At 48.0% G+C, this 21087-nt stretch overlaps 2 protein-coding genes across 8 annotated transcripts in view; one reads left to right on the top strand and one right to left on the bottom strand.

Annotated features, from left to right (window-relative positions):
- FAM53B (family with sequence similarity 53 member B) overlaps positions 1-3833 on the top strand; it is a 54410-nt gene extending 50577 nt beyond the window's left edge. For all 3 annotated transcript variants that reach the window (XM_074831486.1, XM_074831487.1, XM_074831488.1), the window contains one exon: positions 59-3833. In XM_074831486.1, the coding sequence (XP_074687587.1) occupies positions 59-388 (330 nt within the window). In that variant the 3' untranslated portion in view covers positions 389-3833. The remainder of the gene's footprint in view (positions 1-58) is intronic.
- The window catches only part of LHPP (phospholysine phosphohistidine inorganic pyrophosphate phosphatase), a 96107-nt gene continuing 78094 nt past the window's right edge, over positions 3075-21087 (bottom strand). For 2 of the 5 annotated variants that reach the window (XM_074831489.1, XM_074831491.1), the window contains one exon: positions 6913-7360. In XM_074831489.1, the coding sequence (XP_074687590.1) occupies positions 7270-7360 (91 nt within the window). In that variant the 3' untranslated portion in view covers positions 6913-7269. Of the gene's footprint in view, positions 3230-4681; positions 4906-6912; positions 7361-9892; positions 11761-21087 lie in introns of those variants that run through there. The other 3 variants (XR_012624051.1, XR_012624050.1, XM_074831490.1) reach the window with 3 other exon arrangements.

Raw genomic sequence — 21087 nt, 5'->3', positions numbered from 1 at the left:
AGCTTCAGGATTCCCTCTGGTCGCTGTCTCAGCTGCCTCTTTCCCCTTGTCTTTGCAGAACCGCCAGACTTTCAACAGCCTTACCTGCCTTAGTGCCGCGGCCGAGGACGGCTCCCAGCGGCTCCCCGGCCCCCAGCCATGGACCGCAGCCCCCCGCTCCCCGGAGGTGATGCCGGGCAGGACCCCCGCCTGCACCCCGGTACCGGAGCCGCCGCGCTCGCAGGCTGACGAGCGCCGGGCCAGCAGAGACGACCTCTCCTGCGAGGAGGAGGAGGAAGGTGGCGGGAAGGAGGAGGACGGGGCGGCGTGGCGGAGCGGCGGGACGGGCGCCGAGGGCCTCTTCCAGCTGGACGGCGAGATCGATATCGAGCAGATAGAAAACAACTGAGGAGGGAGCGGGTCCTCTCGCCCTGCGGTCGGGGGGCTGCCAGCAGAGCCGTGGAGGGCTCCCCGCTGCCAGCGCCGGGTTTACGGGGTCCTGCCACTGCTCTCCTCCTGCCAGCTGGAGGGGATGAAGCAGCTTTGCCAAAATTTCATCAGGTATTTAGAGCAATTTGTGTGCGTGTGTAAATCTTGAAATTCTTTGTAACTACTGTAGCCAGAGATCAGCTAGTTGGAGGAAACTGCCTGCCCGAGTGGGGAAACCAGGCACAGGGATTGCCAAAAACTTGCATTTACTGAGTAAACGGCTTTTGCCAATTTAAGGTTGGAGCTGATGGGGCTGGCCACGCTCCCCCAGGTCCCACCCGCGCTTGTTCAGAAAGGGATGCACAAGGAGAAAGGGATGGGAAAAAGGGGGGGAAAACCAGAATATTGACATTGGCAAACCGAGCGCTGGCTGGTGGCTGCAGGGGCGGCTGCGGCTCCTCTCTTGCTGCATCCCGTGCGGCCCCGGCACCCGCCTCGCTCCCCACGTCCCTGGCGGTGCCGTGAGAAGGAAATCTTAAGTGAAGTGTTTTGCTTAAATTTAGTAATGGTAAGAGCTGGATTTTTACTTCTTTTTTTTTTTTTTTTTTTTTAAATTTTCCTTTTCCTGATGAGGAATTAAAGGGACCCCTGGCCCTGCATAGCTCCAGTGCGGGGCAGCATCCGCAGCAGCGCTTGGCTGGCACTGCCCGAGGATGCTCACATGCCTTTCTTCCCTATTTGTTTTCTTCCCAGTCCCCCTCTCTCAAACCCATCAGGAAAAAGCCCCGATCAGGCTCGGTGCCACCCTCACTTGGGTTCCCAACACCCAGTTTTTAGATGTTTACCCATCTACCAGCGGCTGTGCCCTCTTTGCTACCCGAGGCATGGCTGCCACCCTCTTTTTTTTGGCTCTGTCTTACTGTGAAGGGGCTGTGCGCCCAAGGCACGCCACGGGGTTACTTGACAAACTCAGCTGGCGAAAGGCCAATAATCCAGGTAGCAGCACTGAAAGCTTTTCCTCTTCCTGTGCCTTTTTTAAGCACAGATAAAGTGGTGACCATTATGTTTGTACAATATGAATTCTCTTCGGTAAAAATAAGCTGTCCACTTGCTAACAGGTTTAGAAGGACACATATATTTTTTTTTTCTCCCTCTTTTTTTTGGTTTTGTTGGTTTAAACCTCTAGGAAAGCTGTACGAGTGGCTTCCAGCAGGTTCCCTCAAGCTCAGGGTTTACTTCCTGAGCTCTGCAAAAGCGAGAAAGGGAAAAAAAAAAGTCATTGATACCAACAGCAATTGAAGACATGACATTTTTAACGGGATTCAGCACCCCCTTGGCAAAGCTTTAGGAGTCCGTAACTCGGAAAGGGCTGAGAGCCACTGGTACAGCTTTTATTCATCATTTCTGGTTATGTTAGTGCACTTTTTTTCTGCGGTGGTTCGGGATGCGTGTGGCATCTCCCATCACAGTGGAACCCATCAGCTGTTATATAGCTTTATCCCTGTCCTGGCACCGCAGAGGTTTTGCTCATGGCAGTGGCCACGTTTGCTCCCTCCAGGCCGGGTGCTGGCAGGCAGGGCCAGCCCCAAATATTTGGGGACAACAGGGGTGTCTTTTCATTTCGGGGAACCCTCCAGCTCTTTTTAGAGTGTCGCTTAGATGCATCGTTTCAAAGAAAATACATCCTGGCTTCATTTTTAGCCCTCCAGTAGTGGAAGGCACTGCCGGTCTGACGTTTTGGGAGGGTCCAGCCGTGCCAGCATTTCCCCAGGTCTGTGCCCCGCCGCGGCACAACCACCGTTCTCGGCTTTTGAGTCTTCCTGATGCTCGATACCCCCCACCACTGACATGTCCCCAGTCTCGGGGCACACAGCTCCCGCTGGCCACGGGCACCTCCTCAGCTGCCGGTTCCCAACTGACCGAAAAAGGGCAAATTCACCCAAATCCACGCCCGGCTGCTGCCGCAGAGCTCCGGGCGGGCTCTCGCATGTGCATCACCGGCGCTGTAATTCCTAAGGGCTTCTGTTTTCTTTCCAAGGGCTGCTACCGGTGCCATGCTAACCCCCCCCCCCCGGTAGGAAGGTGACCAGTGGACCACTACCCAGCTGTACTCAACGTAGCCGTAGCATTCAGTTTACATACAGCACAACCCGTTTGCCTTACTAAAGACGCTTCTCCAATGAGTCATGGCCTTATACTGGGCACGTTAGCGTAGGCACAGACTACAGTTAGCGACGGTTTTGAGGCCACGGTGGTGTTCTGTTGGGTAATTCGTTGTTGGGTTTGTATGATTTCATGTACTTATTCTCAGTTTAAGAAAGCCTTACTTTTTAAATTTTTTTTTTTTTCTCTCTGTAGAGGTAAAACATTTGTGGATTTATATATATATAAATATATATATAAATAAAGTAATTAAAAAATATTAAATATAATATAGTATGTGCCTCAGATTCAGGGGACATCCTGTTGATTGTAAAGTCAGAAGTGGCGTTGCTCCCCGGCATCAGGAGACCCTATGCTGGCAGTGAGCGCAGCGGGAGAGCAGGGCATCCCCCCAGGGTCCTGCTCTTGGTTTGTAAAGGACTTCACCTATTAGACGCTTTGGTAACCCGCCCCCCACCCCCGGCAAATTCCTGCCGGCTGCCAGAATGTGATATTAAAGTAATATGCAGACAAGGGATGTTATTCCTTGCTAGGTAGCTGAAACAGGCTCATTATTGTGAAGAGACTCGGTGGCTTGTCCAAGGCGTGACCCAGTCTGGCCAGCAGCCGTTTCAGGATGACAGCAAGCTGTGGCAGCAACAATAAGGGTTCTTCCATCCTGAAAAAAAAAAAAGGATTTTAATAGGAAAAGTCTTAGCACGCGCACGGGGAGTTTGCTGTGTGTTTTCAGATGCAGCTCTTTGAGCCTGTTCTATGAAAGATTACATAAAAAAAAAAAAAAAAAACAAACAACAAAAAGAAGTATTTGTAAAATAGATTGTAATTTTTCCACGTTATAGCATAGCCTATTTGGCCAATAAAGTTGTGTTTCAAGTGCATTGTTTAAAAGCTCCTGGCTGAACAGGCTAACAGACTTATGTAGGATGTTATAGGATTGTAGCAGTGCTTTACAGCGTTTATGGGTTTGATGTTCAAGAAATCAAAAGAAGAGGATGGCCAAAAAAAAAAAAAAAAAAGGCAAAAAAAAAAAAAAAAAGCTTTCTGAAGCTATGACCTGTAGTAGCCAAGTCTCGCTGGCAATTGCACAAGCGCAGCGGGATGTGCGTGTCCCCGGGGAGGGGCTGCCCGAAGTGCCCCCCCCAGTGCGGGCGAGGAGCCTGCCCGCTCATACCCCCTCCATGACTTGATTGCACTAGAGCAGCTCAGTCTCAGGAAATTGCTTGTTACTTTTACTGTGTAAATAAAGCTTCCTGGTTCAATAACCGCCCCGGTTGGCGTCTCTGTACTATCCCTGCGGCAGGGCGCTGCGGCGGGGTCGGGGACGAGGGTTGGGGTGTGATGGGGCAGGACTAGGGGTGGGCGCAGGAGCCCCGTGTCCCTCTCGTCTCCTGGTGGGGGGAGGGTCTGGCTGCACCTCCCTGGCATCTCCGTGGGTGTTGGGGAGGGGGGGGGGTGTCCCAAAAATGGGTGTGGATTGGGAAAGGTGGGGCTCCTCCATCGAGTTGTCCACGTCAGAAATAATAAGGGCATCCCAGCTGTGGGTTGCACAAGGAAAAATGGGCATTTTGTGGTGTTCATCAGACATGATGCATCCTGCTGCGGTGGGGGGAGGTCTCCCATGGCCCCCCCAGCCTGACATTGGCTGTAATTTAGCTGTAACGCAGCCGAAGAGGTAACAGCGAAATGCAAATCGACATTTAAGTGCCAAGTAGCACCTTACGCTTTGTGTTTAAGGTGAGGGCGCATGGGGGTTTTAAATAAATTCTTGGGGAAACAGGGTAATATCTCCCTACAGCCTTTGTAAAGCAGAAGGGAAAACGGCTGTGTTTCCTTGAGTGAGCAAACAGTTTAAAAAGTTTCATGACAGATGGCAGGATGTTTATCGGCCTAAACTCAATAGGCAGATAAACAGGCTTAGTATAATAGAACAGAAAGGAAGAATTATAGGATAAATAAGAAATGCTCAGTGATCCATCACAGCCCTAACGTTTGACTGGGGTTTACAGCATCCTTCGCGTGTGCAGGGATGCACACAGCGCTGTACACTTTGGCTGAACCACTACACAGAGGATAAAAAGATACAAAAACAGATTGAAAAACTGCACTAAGGTCATTTTCCCAGATGTGGTTTATTTTATTATAATTGAATTCTTAGCCCGCTTTCCCCCACTGTCCCCAAGGGGTGCCATGCAGCTCAGCGGCCAGCTGGTAGCTCTGAAAAACACGAGTTTCCAACACTCGCAGGCTGCTCCGGGAAGATGGAGCATCACTTCGGTGTCCTTCAGTGACCGGGGGTCGGCTTCAGCTGTTGGGACTGCTGGAATTATTTACCTCCTGCTTGCAAATGGAGAAAGCAGTAGCTGAATGCAGACAGCGGCCAGAGCACGCTGCCTGACCATATGTATATATAAATATATAGAATACAGAAAAATATATATAATATATATAAAAATATATATAATTGCATACCTTTCTGTGGTTAAAGCCCAAATGGTCTCGTTGTTCCACTCCAGTCTAAAGTACAAAGTCTTGCCTAAAACTCAAGGGGGTGCAGAGCCGCTGACACGCTGGTTAAAAGGGGACTTTTGCCTAAAAAAGGGTGACCCTTGCAAATGCTGGCAGGCGTCGGTGAAGGTGGGCACCCCCTGCTTCCCCTGGGGCAGAGGACATGATGAAGTGACCCTCCCACCTGCAGTGTGGCCTGGTGTTGCCACGCATGCTGCAAGAGCTGTGCTGCAAAACGAAAAACCCTGGGGATCTGCTGGCGTCCTGCAATGCCCAGCGGCGGGGAGCAGCTCATTTTTACAGAATCACAGAATCATCTCGGTTGGAAAAGACCTTGAAGATCCTCCAGTCCAACCATGAACCTCACACTGACCGTTCCCAACTCCACCAGATCCCTCAGTGCTGGGTCAACCCGACTCTTCAACCCCTCCAGGGATGGGGACTCCCTCCCTGCCCTGGGCAGCCCATTCCAACGCCCAACAACCCCTTCTGCAAAGAAATACTTCCTAAGAGCCAGTCTGACCCTGCCCTGGCGCAGCTTGAGGCCATTCCCTCTTGTCCTGGCGCTTGTTCCTTGGTTCAAGAGACTCATCCCCCCTCTCTGCACCCTCCTTTCAGGCAGTTGTAGAGGGCGATGAGGTCTCCCCTCAGCCTCCTCTTCTCCAGACTAAACCCCCCCAGTTCCCTCAGCCGCTCCCCATCAGACCTGTGCTCCAGACCCTGCACCAGCTCCGTTGCCCTTCTCTGGACACGCTCGAGTCATTCAATGACCTTTTTGTAGTGAGGGACCCAAAACTGAACCCAGTCATCGAGGCGTGGCCTCACCAGTGCTGAGCACAGGGGTAAGATCCCTTCCCTGTCCCTGCTGGTCACACTATTGCTGATGCAAGCCAGGATACCATTGGCCTTCTTGGCCACCTGGGCACACTGCTGGCTCATGTTCAGTTGGATAACAATCAACACTCCCAGGTCCCTCTCTGGCAGCTTTCCAGCCACTCCTCCCCAAAGAAAGGCTTATTCTGATTTAAAAAAAAAGGACAAATCTCATGGCCGTCCCCACTCACTGGAGCAGTGCCTGACAGCCCTGCACATGCGGAGCATTCTCTAGCAGCAGGATGGGGCTGAGCTGGGGCCAAACTGATGTGATGTGGTGGGTGCTGGGTGGGCATGAGGCCCCAGCTGCATGGCCAGGATTTCAATGGGAGGGGGTAAAAAACCCCCATCCCCCCCCAAAAGCCATATCTGCCCGCAAGACCCCCCACAGAGAGAAGGAAAAACCCATCACGGCCCTCGTCAGCTTATTCCAGCCAGGGAAAAGCATTTCAGATCCTCAACACATCCCTGACAGTGCTGATGGGACTGAACACAACGACAAACAGGCCAGATCTGCAGGATGAGGTTTATTCCCAACAGGATGGCATTGTTATTTCGGAATGAGTCGCAGCGTTCCCGGATTCCCCAGCCCTAACCCTGGGTGGTGTCAGACAGGGGCTTAATCGTGGCAGAAATGCAGTTATCGGCTTGCCGAGGGCGCGGGGCTGTCCCCTTCCTTGGGGTTTTTGTGCTGCCCACAGTGAGGGGCATACACGGGACCCCGCTGGGCCAGCGCACCTCAGCCCAGGGGTTGGTGGCCTCCATCACCCCTCAAGGATACCCCCCATCCCATCTCAGGCACCCCAAAAGGCACAGTATGGGCGAGTTAAACAGAAAAGCCTGTTAGAAAAGGGGTGTTGGGTTCCCCCATTTTGCAACCAGGCACCTCCAGGCTGGGTCCCCGGTGTAAGGAAAGAGTTAAAGGGGGTACAGCCCCGCCCCCCCCCCCCCCGCCCCCCAGCATCGCCAGAGGAGGCAGTGGCCCCTCACCACCCTCAGGGCTCCCCTTGGGCAGACAAGGTTCAGCCCCAGTTGGGAAAGAGCCTCGTGTTTTGGGAGAGCTGATTTCACCTGATTTCAGAAGGTGTTCAAGACGTGCTGGAGGACAGCAGGGTTGGTGTTCCCTTTGATGAGGTCAGCAGATCAATTTTAGCGGCATTAGGCGAAATATTTAGGAACGCAGGTGTTCACCACCCCAGGCAAGGCTGGGTGTGGGTCTGTTCATGTCAGATGGAGGTGGGAGAGGACGAAGCGGCCTCATGGCAGGGCTGCAAGCGGCCTCGTCCCTGTTCCTTCTGATCGCCCACGGCGCCAGCAGTTTTACAGCTGCTGAAGGATAATGTCAACCGCTTCGGCGAGGTTGTTCACGTACGCGTCAGGCTTCACGTAGGGGTGGTTTTCATCACAAGGCCTGCAAAGGAGACAGAAGGGCACGGCTGAGCAAGGACAAGCTCCCAACCAGGTCCCAAGCCCCCGGACACAGAGCCCACGGCAGCGCTGAAGTGGCCCCAGATGGAGCATCCTCAGGTGAGCCTGGTTTCATGTTCCTCTCTCTTCATTCTTCCCCTTTTCCCCGTTCTCTCCCTACCCTCTCTATACCCAGGTCTTCCCTGTACGCTACGGTGGATCCCATGTACAACAGAGCTGGGCAAAACTTTGCAAAGCTTTGTATGGAAAACAATCTATGTTGTTAACTAATCCAAATTAATGCACTGCATTTTACGTGGCATGTTAGTTACGTTCAGCAACAGGAGTATCAGACAGGGATCACTGCGAGGACACTTCACTGCAAGCCTAGGATCCTATGAAACTGTGCAAATAATTATTCTCCCATGGTATTCTCTAGAAATAGGTAAAGAAAAGAAAAACTCACTTCCGACCTCAACACATGGAAGGTCTGTACGTAGCTTCAGTGAATGGGAAGGCTCTGTCAGGGTTTAATTCTTCAGGACCACCATCTTCTTGTAAATCTAACAGTGGTGGTTTCAGATGGTACCATGAAAAGGGTTGGACTCACCCTCCACCGTGAGTCACCACCCCAAAGCAGAGCAGCTTGAAGCCATTTTTTGCCAATGTTTAATTAGAGGTACTGGCCTAACGAGGTGCAGATGCACAATCCTATTTTACTGACTCAGCATCACTGCTGGTGGGAAGGGGGGCAGATGTGGGAGGCAGAAATTTTCCAAACCTCGTGGTCCTGGCTCTTGGGCTGAGAAACCCAACAGCTGCTGAAGAGAAAACATATGTATTTTATGCGCTTAATGGCTTTCCTTTGGGAAAGAGGTGAGAGCCCTGACGTCCACCTCCCATCTCTCTCGCTCCCTGTAAAGGGCAAACCTTTATTTAGCACAGGCCATTTTCTCAGAGGGGAAGATGCATTTCCCATCGGATGCATGGGAGGCAGAGAGATGATTATTATTATTATTTATGATGTGCAGAATTTGGTGAGCACTTGTCTGTACAAGTACCAAATTATTTCTTCACTTCCAGCACTGAAGCTCCCCAGGGCTATTTCCTTTCTGTTCATTTTTCAGCCGTGCTCTTCACATCTGAGCACAACGAGCTCCTCACAAAGCCACGGCCTCTTTCGGGAGCTCGCGCTGCTTGAGATTTTGTTTGCTGCAAAGTTACAGTATGCAACTAGGAAAAATAAAAGACACCGATATTCAGCATTCCTTGTGTCACCTGCAAAGCCATGTCTGGCACAAGGACAATGGCTCCATGAAACAGACTCTACATTGGTGGTGGCTGTCATAAAAGCACCTTATTTAAAAGGTGGAAGGTTATTCCATGGGTCTTTATATAATTATCCAAGTTCTATCTTGTTACAGGGCTAGGGTGCAATAAGAACAGTGATTATGATGGGTTTTAGGTTTTCCTCAACTGAAGAATTTAGATTGCAGAAGGTAAAGGAAGTTATAATATACAATGGAGAAAAACCTTCAAATATAAAGCAAGTGAAAATCCAGTATATATCCATCTCTTAGGTGGCAATTATTGCTTACCCTCTGATTTAACCAAGTGGCTTTTAGGAAGACAGAAATACCTTTGGGGGGTGGGTGGGGAAATACTAATTTCTCGGCAATAATCCTTCATTTGAGTGGAGATCTGAAAAAAGTAATGAACAAAACTTTCCATTTTACACCCTGAAAAATGTTTCTTTTCTAGCTTATACATTAGGAGAAAATTTTAAGAACTGCTTGAAATGAACACTTCTACAAGAAATTTTCAATTGCACAGCACTCTTTGATCTATTAAAAGGATTTTGTGACTAGTATCTGTGCTGACTATACAGAAATCCACCTGTAACTCAGCTGCTAAATGCCAGTCATCAAGGAAATGCCCTGTATACGCTAAATGTGTGCTGTGGAAGGCGCGTGCGTGTGTGTATATATATATATATATAAAAAGTAAAGCAAACTAGGAAATAAGGTATTTTTATCCATTTGTCCAAATAAGATGTGATCACACTACACAAACTGGCCAGCCAATGCCTGGCTCCAGCAAAGTTAATAAAACCCACCTTAGCTCCCAGAGAGCTACAAGTTCACCCCCACATATTGCCCAACCACCCCATGGGACCGCTGGGGTGGACATGGGCTTCATTTTTATCTGCTGCACCCCTATCATTCATCTGAACCCAATTATTTCTCTTCTGCTTTGCAGTCCGATACCCGACAGGGTTACAGCTGGGAGCCCTAAGATACTCTTCTGCTCCCCATGCTGCAGACAGACGGCCTCGCTCACAACGCAAGGGTTTCAATAGTTTTAATATTAATTTACCGGTGTTATCCAGAAGAAAACAAGAGGAATATGGAGCCCTTACACAGCAGATGTGTCCCCTTAAAGCAGACGGGGTGCAGCAGTTCATCAGGTGCCTCCCCTGCCTGGCCTGGCTCTAGCCAGGACCTCGCTTCCCGCCATGGTGGGGACCAGTCCCGTGACACCACGCTGTCCCCATGCCAGCTGTCCCTACCCCCGGCTTCATTTCAGCCCATGGCACATTTTGGAGTTGCTTTTCAGACATGTCATATGTCTTAGATTACCTATATGCTCATCGCTGCTAAGTGGGGGGAAATGCAATAAATAAAATTCTCTGAACTCTGTAGGAAAGCAGAGAACTGGAATAAAACACACTTCCCTGCTCTCTTGCCTTTTCCTAGGGCTGTGCTGGGAGCTTTTATTCCTGTCAGTGCCACCCCAAGAGCTGTTTCATGTGGCCTCTTCCTTTGTCTTGCAGAACGCTTTGTAGCTCACACAACTGCACACAAATAGCCAAGTGATGGGGTTTTTTTCCCCCCCTCTAGCTCAGTATTGCTCTTTTAAGCATCTGTCGAAAGGAAACTGCAAGTAATAATCCCCCAACTCTAATGCCAAGAAGCAACGCTCCAAATGTAGCAGAACAACCCAGGAGCCCAAGTCTGGGTGCCAGAAGTGAGGCAGAAGAGAGAGTTCTGCCATAAAAGCTCCAAGCAAACCCAAGATGCTGGAGGATGAGTCCTTCTTCTGCCGTCCGACGGGAGTGGAGACCGTGGCCCTACACCAGCCTCTTCCCCAGGGGATTCGGGCTGTTTCCCAGGAGAAACCCCCAGTTACTGAGAGTTTTAAGATACCCTCCAGTGGAGCTCTGGAGCTTGGCACTGGTGTCCTGAGCGTTGCTTTGGTGTGTCTGAGCCTCCCTGGGCAGGGCCACAGGGTGCAGGTGGAAACTTCGGCCGAGAGCAGATCTCACTCTCACGGTTTCATCTTGGCTTCTCTTTTGGTGACAATGACCCTCCATGCATTGCACGTGGCAGACTTCACAACAGCAGGTCACAAAGCTGACAGTGGAGGTTACTTTTTAGTACTTTTCTCTTTCATATCCCAGAAATAAATAAAAAAAATCTAAAAATATCTTTAATTTGCTAGGTCAGTTGAAGAATAAACTTGCATTGAGCTAACTTTAAGATAAACTCCTTCTGATCTTCTTTTTCACGTGGGACTCTGGTTGCAGAAAGAACATAAATCAAAATGACAGAAAATTATATTCTGTAGCTGAATATTGAGCTGTCAGCAGTCTTGGCCAGTGCACAAACTCGCTTGTGAAAAATCAACTCCAGCCTTGGGAAACACTCTCTTCAGTAAAGCAGGACTCCTTGGAGCAGCTGAGCACCACAGCCCAGATGAGTACACAAGGAATGTTTTCCAGCCCAAGTTGGCCGTGACAGCAGTGAAATGTGGCACTTCATTTCTGTGTTGGCTCTGGGTGGCCACCTTGCTAGTATACAAAGTGGTCAAGGAAAGAAGTGGTTTAGCACAGGGACCCTCTGAAATCCGGGGTGGTCCTTCTTGGTCCCTCCAGGGACACATGACCTGCGCCTGCCCTTCTGCGCACCGGGCAGTGTTAGGAGAATATGTTCTTCAAAAGAAAAAAAACATCCAAAGTGATCTGTACGTTACAACACATTAAAGACATGAAGTATCTTTAGCATGATGCAACATGGACAGAGGTCTTGAGACTCAGTAGTTACTCACGTCCATCAAGTCATCCTCAGGAGATGACTAAACATCCTCCTCTCCCAGGGAGCATTTATCACTGTCAGTGCTGCAGAAGCTGAGCAGCTATCTATAGTCCCATGTGCTCTCAGGCTGATCCTCCGCCCATACTTAACTGGTTAGTTCAGATCAATGCTTCAGTCTGAGACATCAAGGAAGCAGCAGGGTGCTGTAGAAAACTGGCTCTGCAATTTTAACTCTTCACTTGGTCACTTGGTAAGAGAAGCTCCAGTGTGGTACCAGGGCTACTGACTAGCAGAGAGCGATGGCTTCCTCCTGGAGAAGCATAAAACCAAATCCTAGATCATAAGGGGCAGTGAAAAATCAACTTCTGCAAGAATAGAAGGTTCACTTACTGCCTGGGTCAGATTTCCATTTGGATAGGTCTGTTCTGAGAAGCTAAATTCCCTGCCTAGACTCAGCTATCAGGAAAGGCCTTGAATTGCCCCTACCTTCCATGTCATTTTCTGCGACGGTTCACCCAGATGCAGTTGAGTATCTGTGAGGGATGAAGGGATCTACGCTGGTTCGTACGGTCCTCTGCAGGAGTCTTTCAAGACAATGAAGCAAATACATGCAGAAGAGAGCATTGCTAGGGACAATGTAAAAAGATGCCCTAAAAAACACAGACTTTGAGTTAACCCTTGTCTTTCCCATATCAGTTGGAATTCTGGGTTTGGTCTGTGGGTCGAGGTGGACATTGGATGCTCCTGGCGGGTCCTGGGGGACCTGGGGGACCATTTCTGCAAACGGAATTGGAGCTGCAGAACGTCTGCGAAGCAAAGCATGTGGCCGGGTGCCGGAGGTGTCCTGCCGAGCTGGAAGCCAACAATCCCATTGGGAGCAAGGAGGGGGTGTCTGAGCACCAAACCCTCACCCCATGCTGTCCTAGGAAACTTCACATTGCCTTTGGAATGACTTTCTCAGCGCTTTGCTTGTGCTCATTTCCAACAAAACATATGGGGAACAAAAAGGAAACAGCTGGATTACTGTCTGGACAAAATATTTAGCAGATAAAAGTCTAAGTGGAGGTAGCTGACATGGATAGTTACGGCCACAGGGATGGAAACAGCCCCAGAATCCAGCTCAATCCAAGACCTGCCGAAACTTGACTTCAGAAAACAGGAGCAGGTGGGGATTGATCAACACAAGATTAGTATCACAGGTTAAAATTAGCTTTTACATAGTTCTTTAAAAATAGGGGTGGGTAGGAAAAACACCATGCAGGGCCAAAGCAAGGCACCAAAGTTAATTTGAAAAAGACAAATGATCTCACATTCCAGCATACAGAGCTGCAATCATTTGGCAAACCTGATCTGTAACGCTGTGTGTCCCACGATTGGTGACCTTTCTGGCAGCACAGCTTTCTGTGAGACAGCAAACCCCATCCCACAATCTCTCCCCCTGTTTGGAAAGGGATCTCTCTGTGTCACCACACAGACTTCCCACTAACTCCCCAATTAAACATGTACTCCTTCTGCATAAAATCAGATAAAAAAGCTTGAAACCATTTCTCCTGACAGCGTATTCTTCAGGGGCTCTTACCATGGCTATAAAATACGTGAGACAGTTTAACAAGATTTTCTTTATGGGGAATGTAAACAGACACTGTAACCTCTGCTGGTTTCTTTGGACAGATGCAGTAATTTTACTCAGCGCCACGAGTGAAACTCTCGTTTTTATGAAACGTGCAATTTAATCAGTTTGGCACCGAAAACCCAAATAAATCACAGTGACTGACAGCACACTGATGGGCAGTTGATGAATGGCTGTAGATCATGTTTCCTGACGTTGCGATGAGAGACAAACCTGCACCAAAGCCACTAAACGCACCCAGTGTTGGAGCAGGTTCCAGAACTTCAGGGAACCCTGTACCTGGACCCTGTATCTCACGTTACGGACAGATCTTCCTGGAATAGGAAGAGAGGCTTTTGTGGTTAAAACACTACATTTTGGAGAGCTGCTGTGACAGCACCCAGGGCAGAAGGTTTGTCCTCGTGAAGTAGCTAGCACCTTCCTCTGCTTTGCTGCCATTATTTGGGAAGATGCTTTTGCTTGGAGAGGTGGGCACCGTCAACAGAAACTCCTAACCATAAGCCATGCAGCCGAGGATGCCTTCTGTGTTGCTGCAGAAGTCAGTGGCCTCTAGAGACAACCTGGCCATGCCATCTCCTCCTGGCCAACACGCCAACAAGAGCTCCAGGGAAATCAAACCCGTGTTAGAGACTTCCAGCAACCTCCACTGCTCTTCTCTTGCCTCCCAGAACTGTGCACACAGCTAATTGTGTTTAATTGAAACTCATTTAAATTCAAGCATCCACAAATAGGTATAAATTAAGAGCCAAATTGTTTGCTAACACCTGAAGGAAGTCTGTGGGCTTGCCTCTTAATTGTTCCTGTTTATGTTAAACTGCTACAGTTTTAACTGAGCAGAATAAACCAGCTTAGGTACAACACTTCTCCAGGCAATATACCTCAACATACAGGAAAATACTAAAATTGAGGGGACAGGGAGTTATCTTTCTGCATAAATTACCTAAAAATTAAAAAAAAAAAAAAATGCTTGGCAAATGTTAGCAAACATTCCCCAGATCTTTGTTTTTCTGAATTTCAAGGCACTTCCTGGGGTGAACGCTTGTACTTTTCAAATGTGCACGTGCTGAAAATTTAATTTGGAGTGTTGTGGTAATTTGTTTGTTTCTAATCAGCTGGCTGCACGGTGATGCTCTAATGAGTTCAGATACACAATTCCAGAAATAACTGCTTAGAAGGAGATGCTGAGAATACTGGTAGGGCTAAAATAGGTGCATGGGGGAGTGCTTGGTATTCCTGCTGCAGTTTGCTCTACCCAGTCGTTTACCAGCTCTTTTTAAACTGGCACTCGCCAAGATCTGGTGCAGGACATCACATTGGGGAGCAAGGAGGAAGTTGGAAATGGTGATCCTAACTGCAGATATGAAGCGGTTCAGGGAAAGCAAGTGGGGCTTTGTTGAAATAAAGAAGTACAAGGAGCAGAGGTGACCAGGACAGATCACAAACTGGAGGCTAGCACTGGCAAACTTCCATGGATATTACACGCAAAGCCTGGGAGAGGGTCAACACAAATATTTCCAATACTGCTTTTCACAGGCCCGATCTTTACTCACACCAGTTGTAAATTATCCCTTGAATAATCCCAATCCCTGCCATTTCTGCAGGATACAGTGCACAAACTGGTCGTTGAATATACAACACTGAGGAAGTAGATGATGCAGACAGCTGTTTTCCTCTGCCCATCCCTATTTATTTTATCTCTCAGGAAATACAGCACATGTGAACATGACAGATTAAGAGTTTTGGAGATTAGAAATCCTGAAAGTCTTTGTGCAGGCTGTGGATAGGACATATACAGATTCATCTTAAGAAACAGGCATGAAGAAATGCAGGACAGCAATGGGGAGACGTGATGTGAAGTGCTGCCATTGGGACAGAGGGTACTGTTGGCTAAATGCTCTCATGTAATTACACCAGAGAATGAGATTTTATTAGAACTGACTTCTTTCCACCACCTCCAAAACCCCTCATGCAAAAATGCACTGGAAAGTCAAGCCGATTTAAACAAATATTTAAACAAGCAAAGCACTGGTGTTCAGGCATCTGGGCAGCAATTTTCCTTGTCAAAACTGCAGAGCTCTCTCATCTTGTAAAGCAAAAGCAGTTCAGCAGGGGCCAGGCGTTAAAAGCGTGCGTACCAGCGTTACAGTGGAGGAGAGGGAACAGCACACATGCCTGTTCTGGTTTTGGACTGGTTCCCAGCCTGCTTGTCCCTGAGCACACAAGGCCTGGGGACAGCTGATGTTGCAGGGAGAGCTGGAACTTGGTGGCCATCAGGACAGTGAGACACTCAACTGGTCCCTTCTGCCACACGGGGCTCTGGTCCCTTTGCCCGTGCTGAACGCATCATGTGGGCTCTGAGTTGGGGCCTGCTGTGGTCCCATCCACCCTGGAATCCAAAGGCTTCCCCCCATCATGGCTCAAAAGTCAGTCTGGCTCCGTGCTTGGGATGATGGATACTTGATAAGACTCTCCAGAGAAGGCTCGGGTGGAAGGGGGTTACTGCTACTGCATTTGTGACTGCCATCCTCAGCCTTGTGGAAAACATTTTAATTCATCTTATGCGGTAAGGGCATGTATTGGTAGTATTTGTGCAACATACTCTATGAGGCCAAACGATACAGCTAGAGGAAACAGATAAACTTCTGAGAACACAGAGGTGCCCATTCAGCCCTTGGTCATTTGGGTTTCCCCTGCCACGCCGGTCCAGACCCATTTCACCTAGAGTTGTCTGTCCAAAAGCAAGATGCTGTGCGCAGGCTGGCCACCTGAACCTCTGCAGGAGCCTCCTCCTCAGGGAAAGGGAAGATTATTCACCCCATGTTCATCCCATCTTCTTAGGAAAAAAGTCTGGATAGGAAATACCCTCTGGAAGAGATGAGTTTTCTTCCTGCTGACTCTATTTAAAACAGATGATAAGCTCATGCCCCAGAACCAGTTCTTCGTCAGCCAGGGTTAAAGAATTTGGTCTAACTTTTAGATAAAGTTTAGGTAAAGTTAGCCGAGCTAAATCCTACCTCTTGTGTTACCACAGTCTGCGAGCACAGGGTAGAAACGGACCGTATATGCCAGGCGTGTCTGTGTAAGTGCAACAGCCCCCAGGCTGGATGGGGGTGGACTGGGGAAGCAGAAGCTCTGCACCGTACATATGGATGCACCTAGTGCTGCAACCCAAGTACAGCACAGCTGTTTTCAATAAAAGCAAGTCTCCCTCTCCCCCTCAAAAGTTAAACGCACATTCGCTGTTTGCTGAGAAAATCTGAGAACTGCCCCTGCTTTGCCAAACTATCCAGTCTAACAGGGCGTTTGCAAGCACCGTGAGACTCAGCTCTGCCTGCTTGGATTAATTATTGATGACCTGCATGGCTTTGCCAAATGACCTTACTCAATTCAGTAGAAAATAAATTTAAATGCCCCTGAGAAAGAATTTGGACATAAATGCTTTCTTTGTGCATATATACAAACAGATGTGCATCTTAAATGCAACCGGTGCATTAGCTATTAATGGGACTTAATATTACACAAGAGTGGGAAAGATTAATTTCAAGGGCTGAATTTGAAGCTCAGTGGTGCTCAGGTCTCTTACTCTGTTAGGCACTGTTAAAGGCTTTAACCTAAGAGAATATTTCACTGCTTTGCTTTAATATATTGCTTACAAAATCCATATGAAACGCGTAAAATGAATGCTGGCTTCTGCATTTGCAAAGCATCGCATGGAGATTTAAGTCACATAACTCTGGTAGATCCAGATACTAGCAAGAAAGGAGCTTTGCAGATTACAAAAGAGAGAAGTTTTAATTCAAGATTTCAAATGCTGTTTTGGAGAAGTTTAATTTAAAAAGTATTAGGCCAAATTTGCACTGATAATGTAACTCTCTAAACAAGACACCCAAAGATAGAGTATTAAAAGTCTGTTTCTCACCAGACAAGAATTTGAGCTACCCTAAGGAGAATGATATTTGTCTTCAGATGGTGCTCGCTAAATCAGTCTTAATTTTAAATGAGAATGAAACTATGAAGTATCTGTGCCACTCCCAGGAAACCCAAGCAGACAGACATGCATGCAGCCAGCTCTCCTTCCAAAGGGCAGGAACAGCCAATTCACGCACGTCTTGGGAACCAGCACCTCCCTGCTCCAAATCCTTTCTCAATGTGAGAAGCCAAAAGAGCACCTACATTGGAAAATTAAGGCACGCTCTGCATCTTCAGCTGCAAAGCTGCTCAGCTTCAACAAGGCTGGTCACACAGCAACCCCGGCACAGCAGGACTTCTCCATGGGGTCTCTGACTTCTCCTCCCAGACCAGACAGGAATAGTCCATCCAACCTCACTGTGCTCCAGGATGTCAGGAACCCACCTGTTTCTAAACATGCTCATGCTTTTAACTGATATAACACAAGGGAATATATATTTGGACTATCCAGCAAGAGGTCAGCCTAAGCTTTGAGTCAGTGCATTATTTATGACTTCTGACAGGGCTCAGAGCCACCTAAGCACACAGAGCCCACCCAAATAACTTGGGCGTGCTCCTCAGAAACTTCTGTCCCTTCTAAAGCAGAAACTTTGCTACAGTTATTCCAAATTATGGCTCATTTGCTTAAGCCACTTTGTAAATGAGATTTTCATAATCTCTTTGGAAGTTTGCATGCTGTGAATGTCTGCCTGCCTTCGCTTCCATGGCCACAGTGCCAAGGAGATTAAACTTCATTTGCCTAGGAAATATTTTTACCAATATCTGCACACCTATAGATGTATCTATACAGCACCGTTTGCATTAAAGGCAATGAGCTTTTGGACAAGGGAGAATCCTTTCCTATCCGCACAGTGCCTACAGCAATGCAGCCTTCACTTGGTGATGTTGAACTTCTACTACAATATGATTTTCTTGTTTTAAATAACACATTTCCATGGATTATTCTGAACTCTTTCCAGCCTCTACCAGTGGCTGTTACAAAAGCAGGGATTGCACAAGCAAGGAAAAAGCTCCATGCACATCACCCAGGCAGCAGCTCCTTCTGGTCCTCTGGCATACAACTCCCCAAAGGTGACAGCCCAGAGAGCTATGTATTTTTCAGAGCCTGTGTCAGCTGCTTGAAGGGATGGAGCTGATCAGCAGCTTTGCTTTTTGCTTTGTTTCAGCAACGAGAAAACCAGGCCTGCCTGGTAGCTGAGCAGGTAATGAAATAAGCCTTGTGCTGTGTGCCTGCAGCCTCTGGGCTACTGTTCAGGGCCGTTGGGGAATGAGCTTCTAAATCCAACAGAAAACAATACAATCCTGTATAGACCAGCAATAGGAAGCCCACGCTGGACCCCTCTTCTTTTTTAACTGGTAATGGAGATCTTAGGCTAGGCTAGCTCTCGCCAGAGAAATGCAGGATGTCCTCTGTTGATTACGTTCACAAAGATGGGAAGCTGTTCAGAGAATGATGACATGCTGCATTTATGGACCGTGCTTTGTCCAAGTATCTCAAGCTCTTTGGAAGCGTAGCAGGAAATGTGCAGCACTGCTGCCCTGGAAACACGCTTACTGCAGCCGCGCAGGGAGGCAGCAGGGACGGCCACGGCGTCTTCCTTCTCCTCCTGGCTCTCTTCCACCTGGTCCTCACATCAGACAGGACATGGGAGGGAGCGCCAGGCTGAGGAAAGCCAGCTAGCACATTTTTCAAGGTGTCAAACCACATCTACGTTTGTGCTTAAGAATGGATTACGGAAAGTATGCTAAGCTAACATTGTTAGTGTAAGGATTAAATCCCCAGCACTCCTGGCGGCCAGCCCTCTGCTTGGACCAGGAGAATAGTCCAAGGTTTATACCCACTTCCTTCCAGCTTTGAGTTACAGCTCCTCAGATGAAGATTGTTGGTGTGTCCGACTTGCAGTGTGCTACAGCACACGCCTAGTGCAGACTCAGCACAAACCCCACTCAAGTCTTGCAAGAGTTTTGTCAAACACCTAGTTCCAGTCAAGTCAAGAGGGATTTTGCTCTACGCTGAATCCCAAATTTGAAACAACTGACTGATGTAGTAAAGCATCTGGGATGCTTGGTCTCAGCTCAGGGTGTTGCAGCCCGTAAGCTCTGCACAGGTAAGGTCTGCATCCTGTGCTGAACCTGCACAGCCTCCAGCACCATCCTCCCCATTGGTCCCCGGCCTCCACTTTCATAAATATAACAGCTAACAAATACTGTGGCCACATCCAAATAGCTTCTTTAAATTGTGTGGGACTGACTTGATACTTCCCATGGCAGTTGATTGCTGGCTGTTATTCACATGTGCAAACCACAGCCTAAAACCACAAAATCATCAGGTCTCCGATGTTACTAGTTTTGTACTGCACCTAGCACGCTCAGAACAGCAGCACCAGGCACCACCACTGCCATCACTTTGTTTTCAGACCCTGCCATGTTTGTCCTCATAAGGCTAAGATGGTTTCTGAGTCAGTTCTTCGCAAGCTCCAAGACCTAGAAGCCAACGATCAGGCTGTGCGAGGCGCCCAGAAGAGCTGTGAACGAAAGGGGGGCTGAGGGGGAATGAGAACTCATCCTCCAGTGCAACACATGATGCAAGATTTTTCCATGACAGGTATTTGACCTCTCCCAAGGGAAAACTGAAAGAGTCTGCAAGTCACAGGCGAGTACAAAATTGCATTTCTAATGATGGCCTCAAAGCACCGGTAAGGCTGTTGCAGCAGCTCAGTTTCCACTGTTGTACTACCTGCTTAGGGTCAGTAGGATCAGACTAAACTTGGTACATTTCTTAGATATTAAAAAGACTTACAGTTTTAAAACAGAGGAAGAGAAAACCCAAATAAACAAGAACAGCAGCCTGAAGACTGCTTTACCTTCTTGGTATCTGTAGTATTTGCTTTTATCTGAGCATTTCTGTCGAGACTAGTTTTCTCCTTTCACATCAGCTTCAAGAGTAATCCTTCAGAGAATGAAAGGCCCATAATACTGGTTTTAGCTGTGGACCAGCTCCTTCTGTAACCCAACCTGGCTTGAAATGAAGTTTATTTACCATAGCATGCTTGATACTTTTGAGAAAATCTACTACTTAAAATGCTTCAAAGGATCACTTCGTACTGGGGATGGGACAGCCAAGAAGGCTGTATTCTCTGCACATATTGCTAAATTCTTGCAAGACATCTTAGGGTGGAGATATTTTCTATGAAGTTAAAAACAACCCAACAAACCCAATACCTTTCAAACTGCATTCAAGACAGCACAGAGCAATCTGTGGAGGGCTAATCAATCCTTCCTGTTGTTTTTTCCCAGTCTACAATGAAGCAGTACCTTGAAATGTAGGCTTGGGGTGCGTGTGTGCTATGTGGGTATATAAGTATAATAAAGAAATTTTTGAAACAAACCACTCAAGCCCTTTTGTGGGAAGGATTTTGCTAGATTGTACAGAGAGAGACTTCATTTTCATTAAGTAAAACATTAAAGGAAATGTTCTAACTTACAGCACTATACACTAATGCTCAGCAATGTAAGGGGTTTAATTGCCTGTTGCTTTCCCACCATAAATTACTACCTGCAGCTAATGGAAAACCTTCCTCCAGACCTGTTTATGCACCTCACGCCCATTTCATACATTCATGCTGGATGGAAACAGTAGGACAGCCTGAAGTTGTCCAAAGTCCATACAAATGGGCATGTCTTGAGAAAGCAATGATCATTTAAGAGTATCACATGTGTTTGGGGCAAGTTGCTCAAGTAGCTGACTACATAAGAAAACTCCGCAGGTTTTATGACTGCATGTATCTGAATTTAATAATTAGCCAGTACAGGCTAAAGATGTCCTGTACTGACCTCATACAACAGTGGGACAGGACATATCACAGAATCAGAATCACAGAATCATTCAGGTTGGAAAGACCCTTGGGGTCACTGAGTCCAACCATCAGCCCTACTCTACAAAGTTCTCCCCTACACCACATCCACCAACATCTCATCTAAACGACCCTTAAACACATCCAGGGATGATGACTCCACCCCCTCCCTGGGCAGCCTATT

The sequence above is a fragment of the Strix aluco genome, chromosome 7 (genome assembly GCF_031877795.1).
Source record: "Strix aluco isolate bStrAlu1 chromosome 7, bStrAlu1.hap1, whole genome shotgun sequence".
NCBI lineage: Eukaryota > Metazoa > Chordata > Aves > Strigiformes > Strigidae > Strix > Strix aluco.
This window is presented reverse-complemented; position numbering and strand designations above follow the sequence as displayed.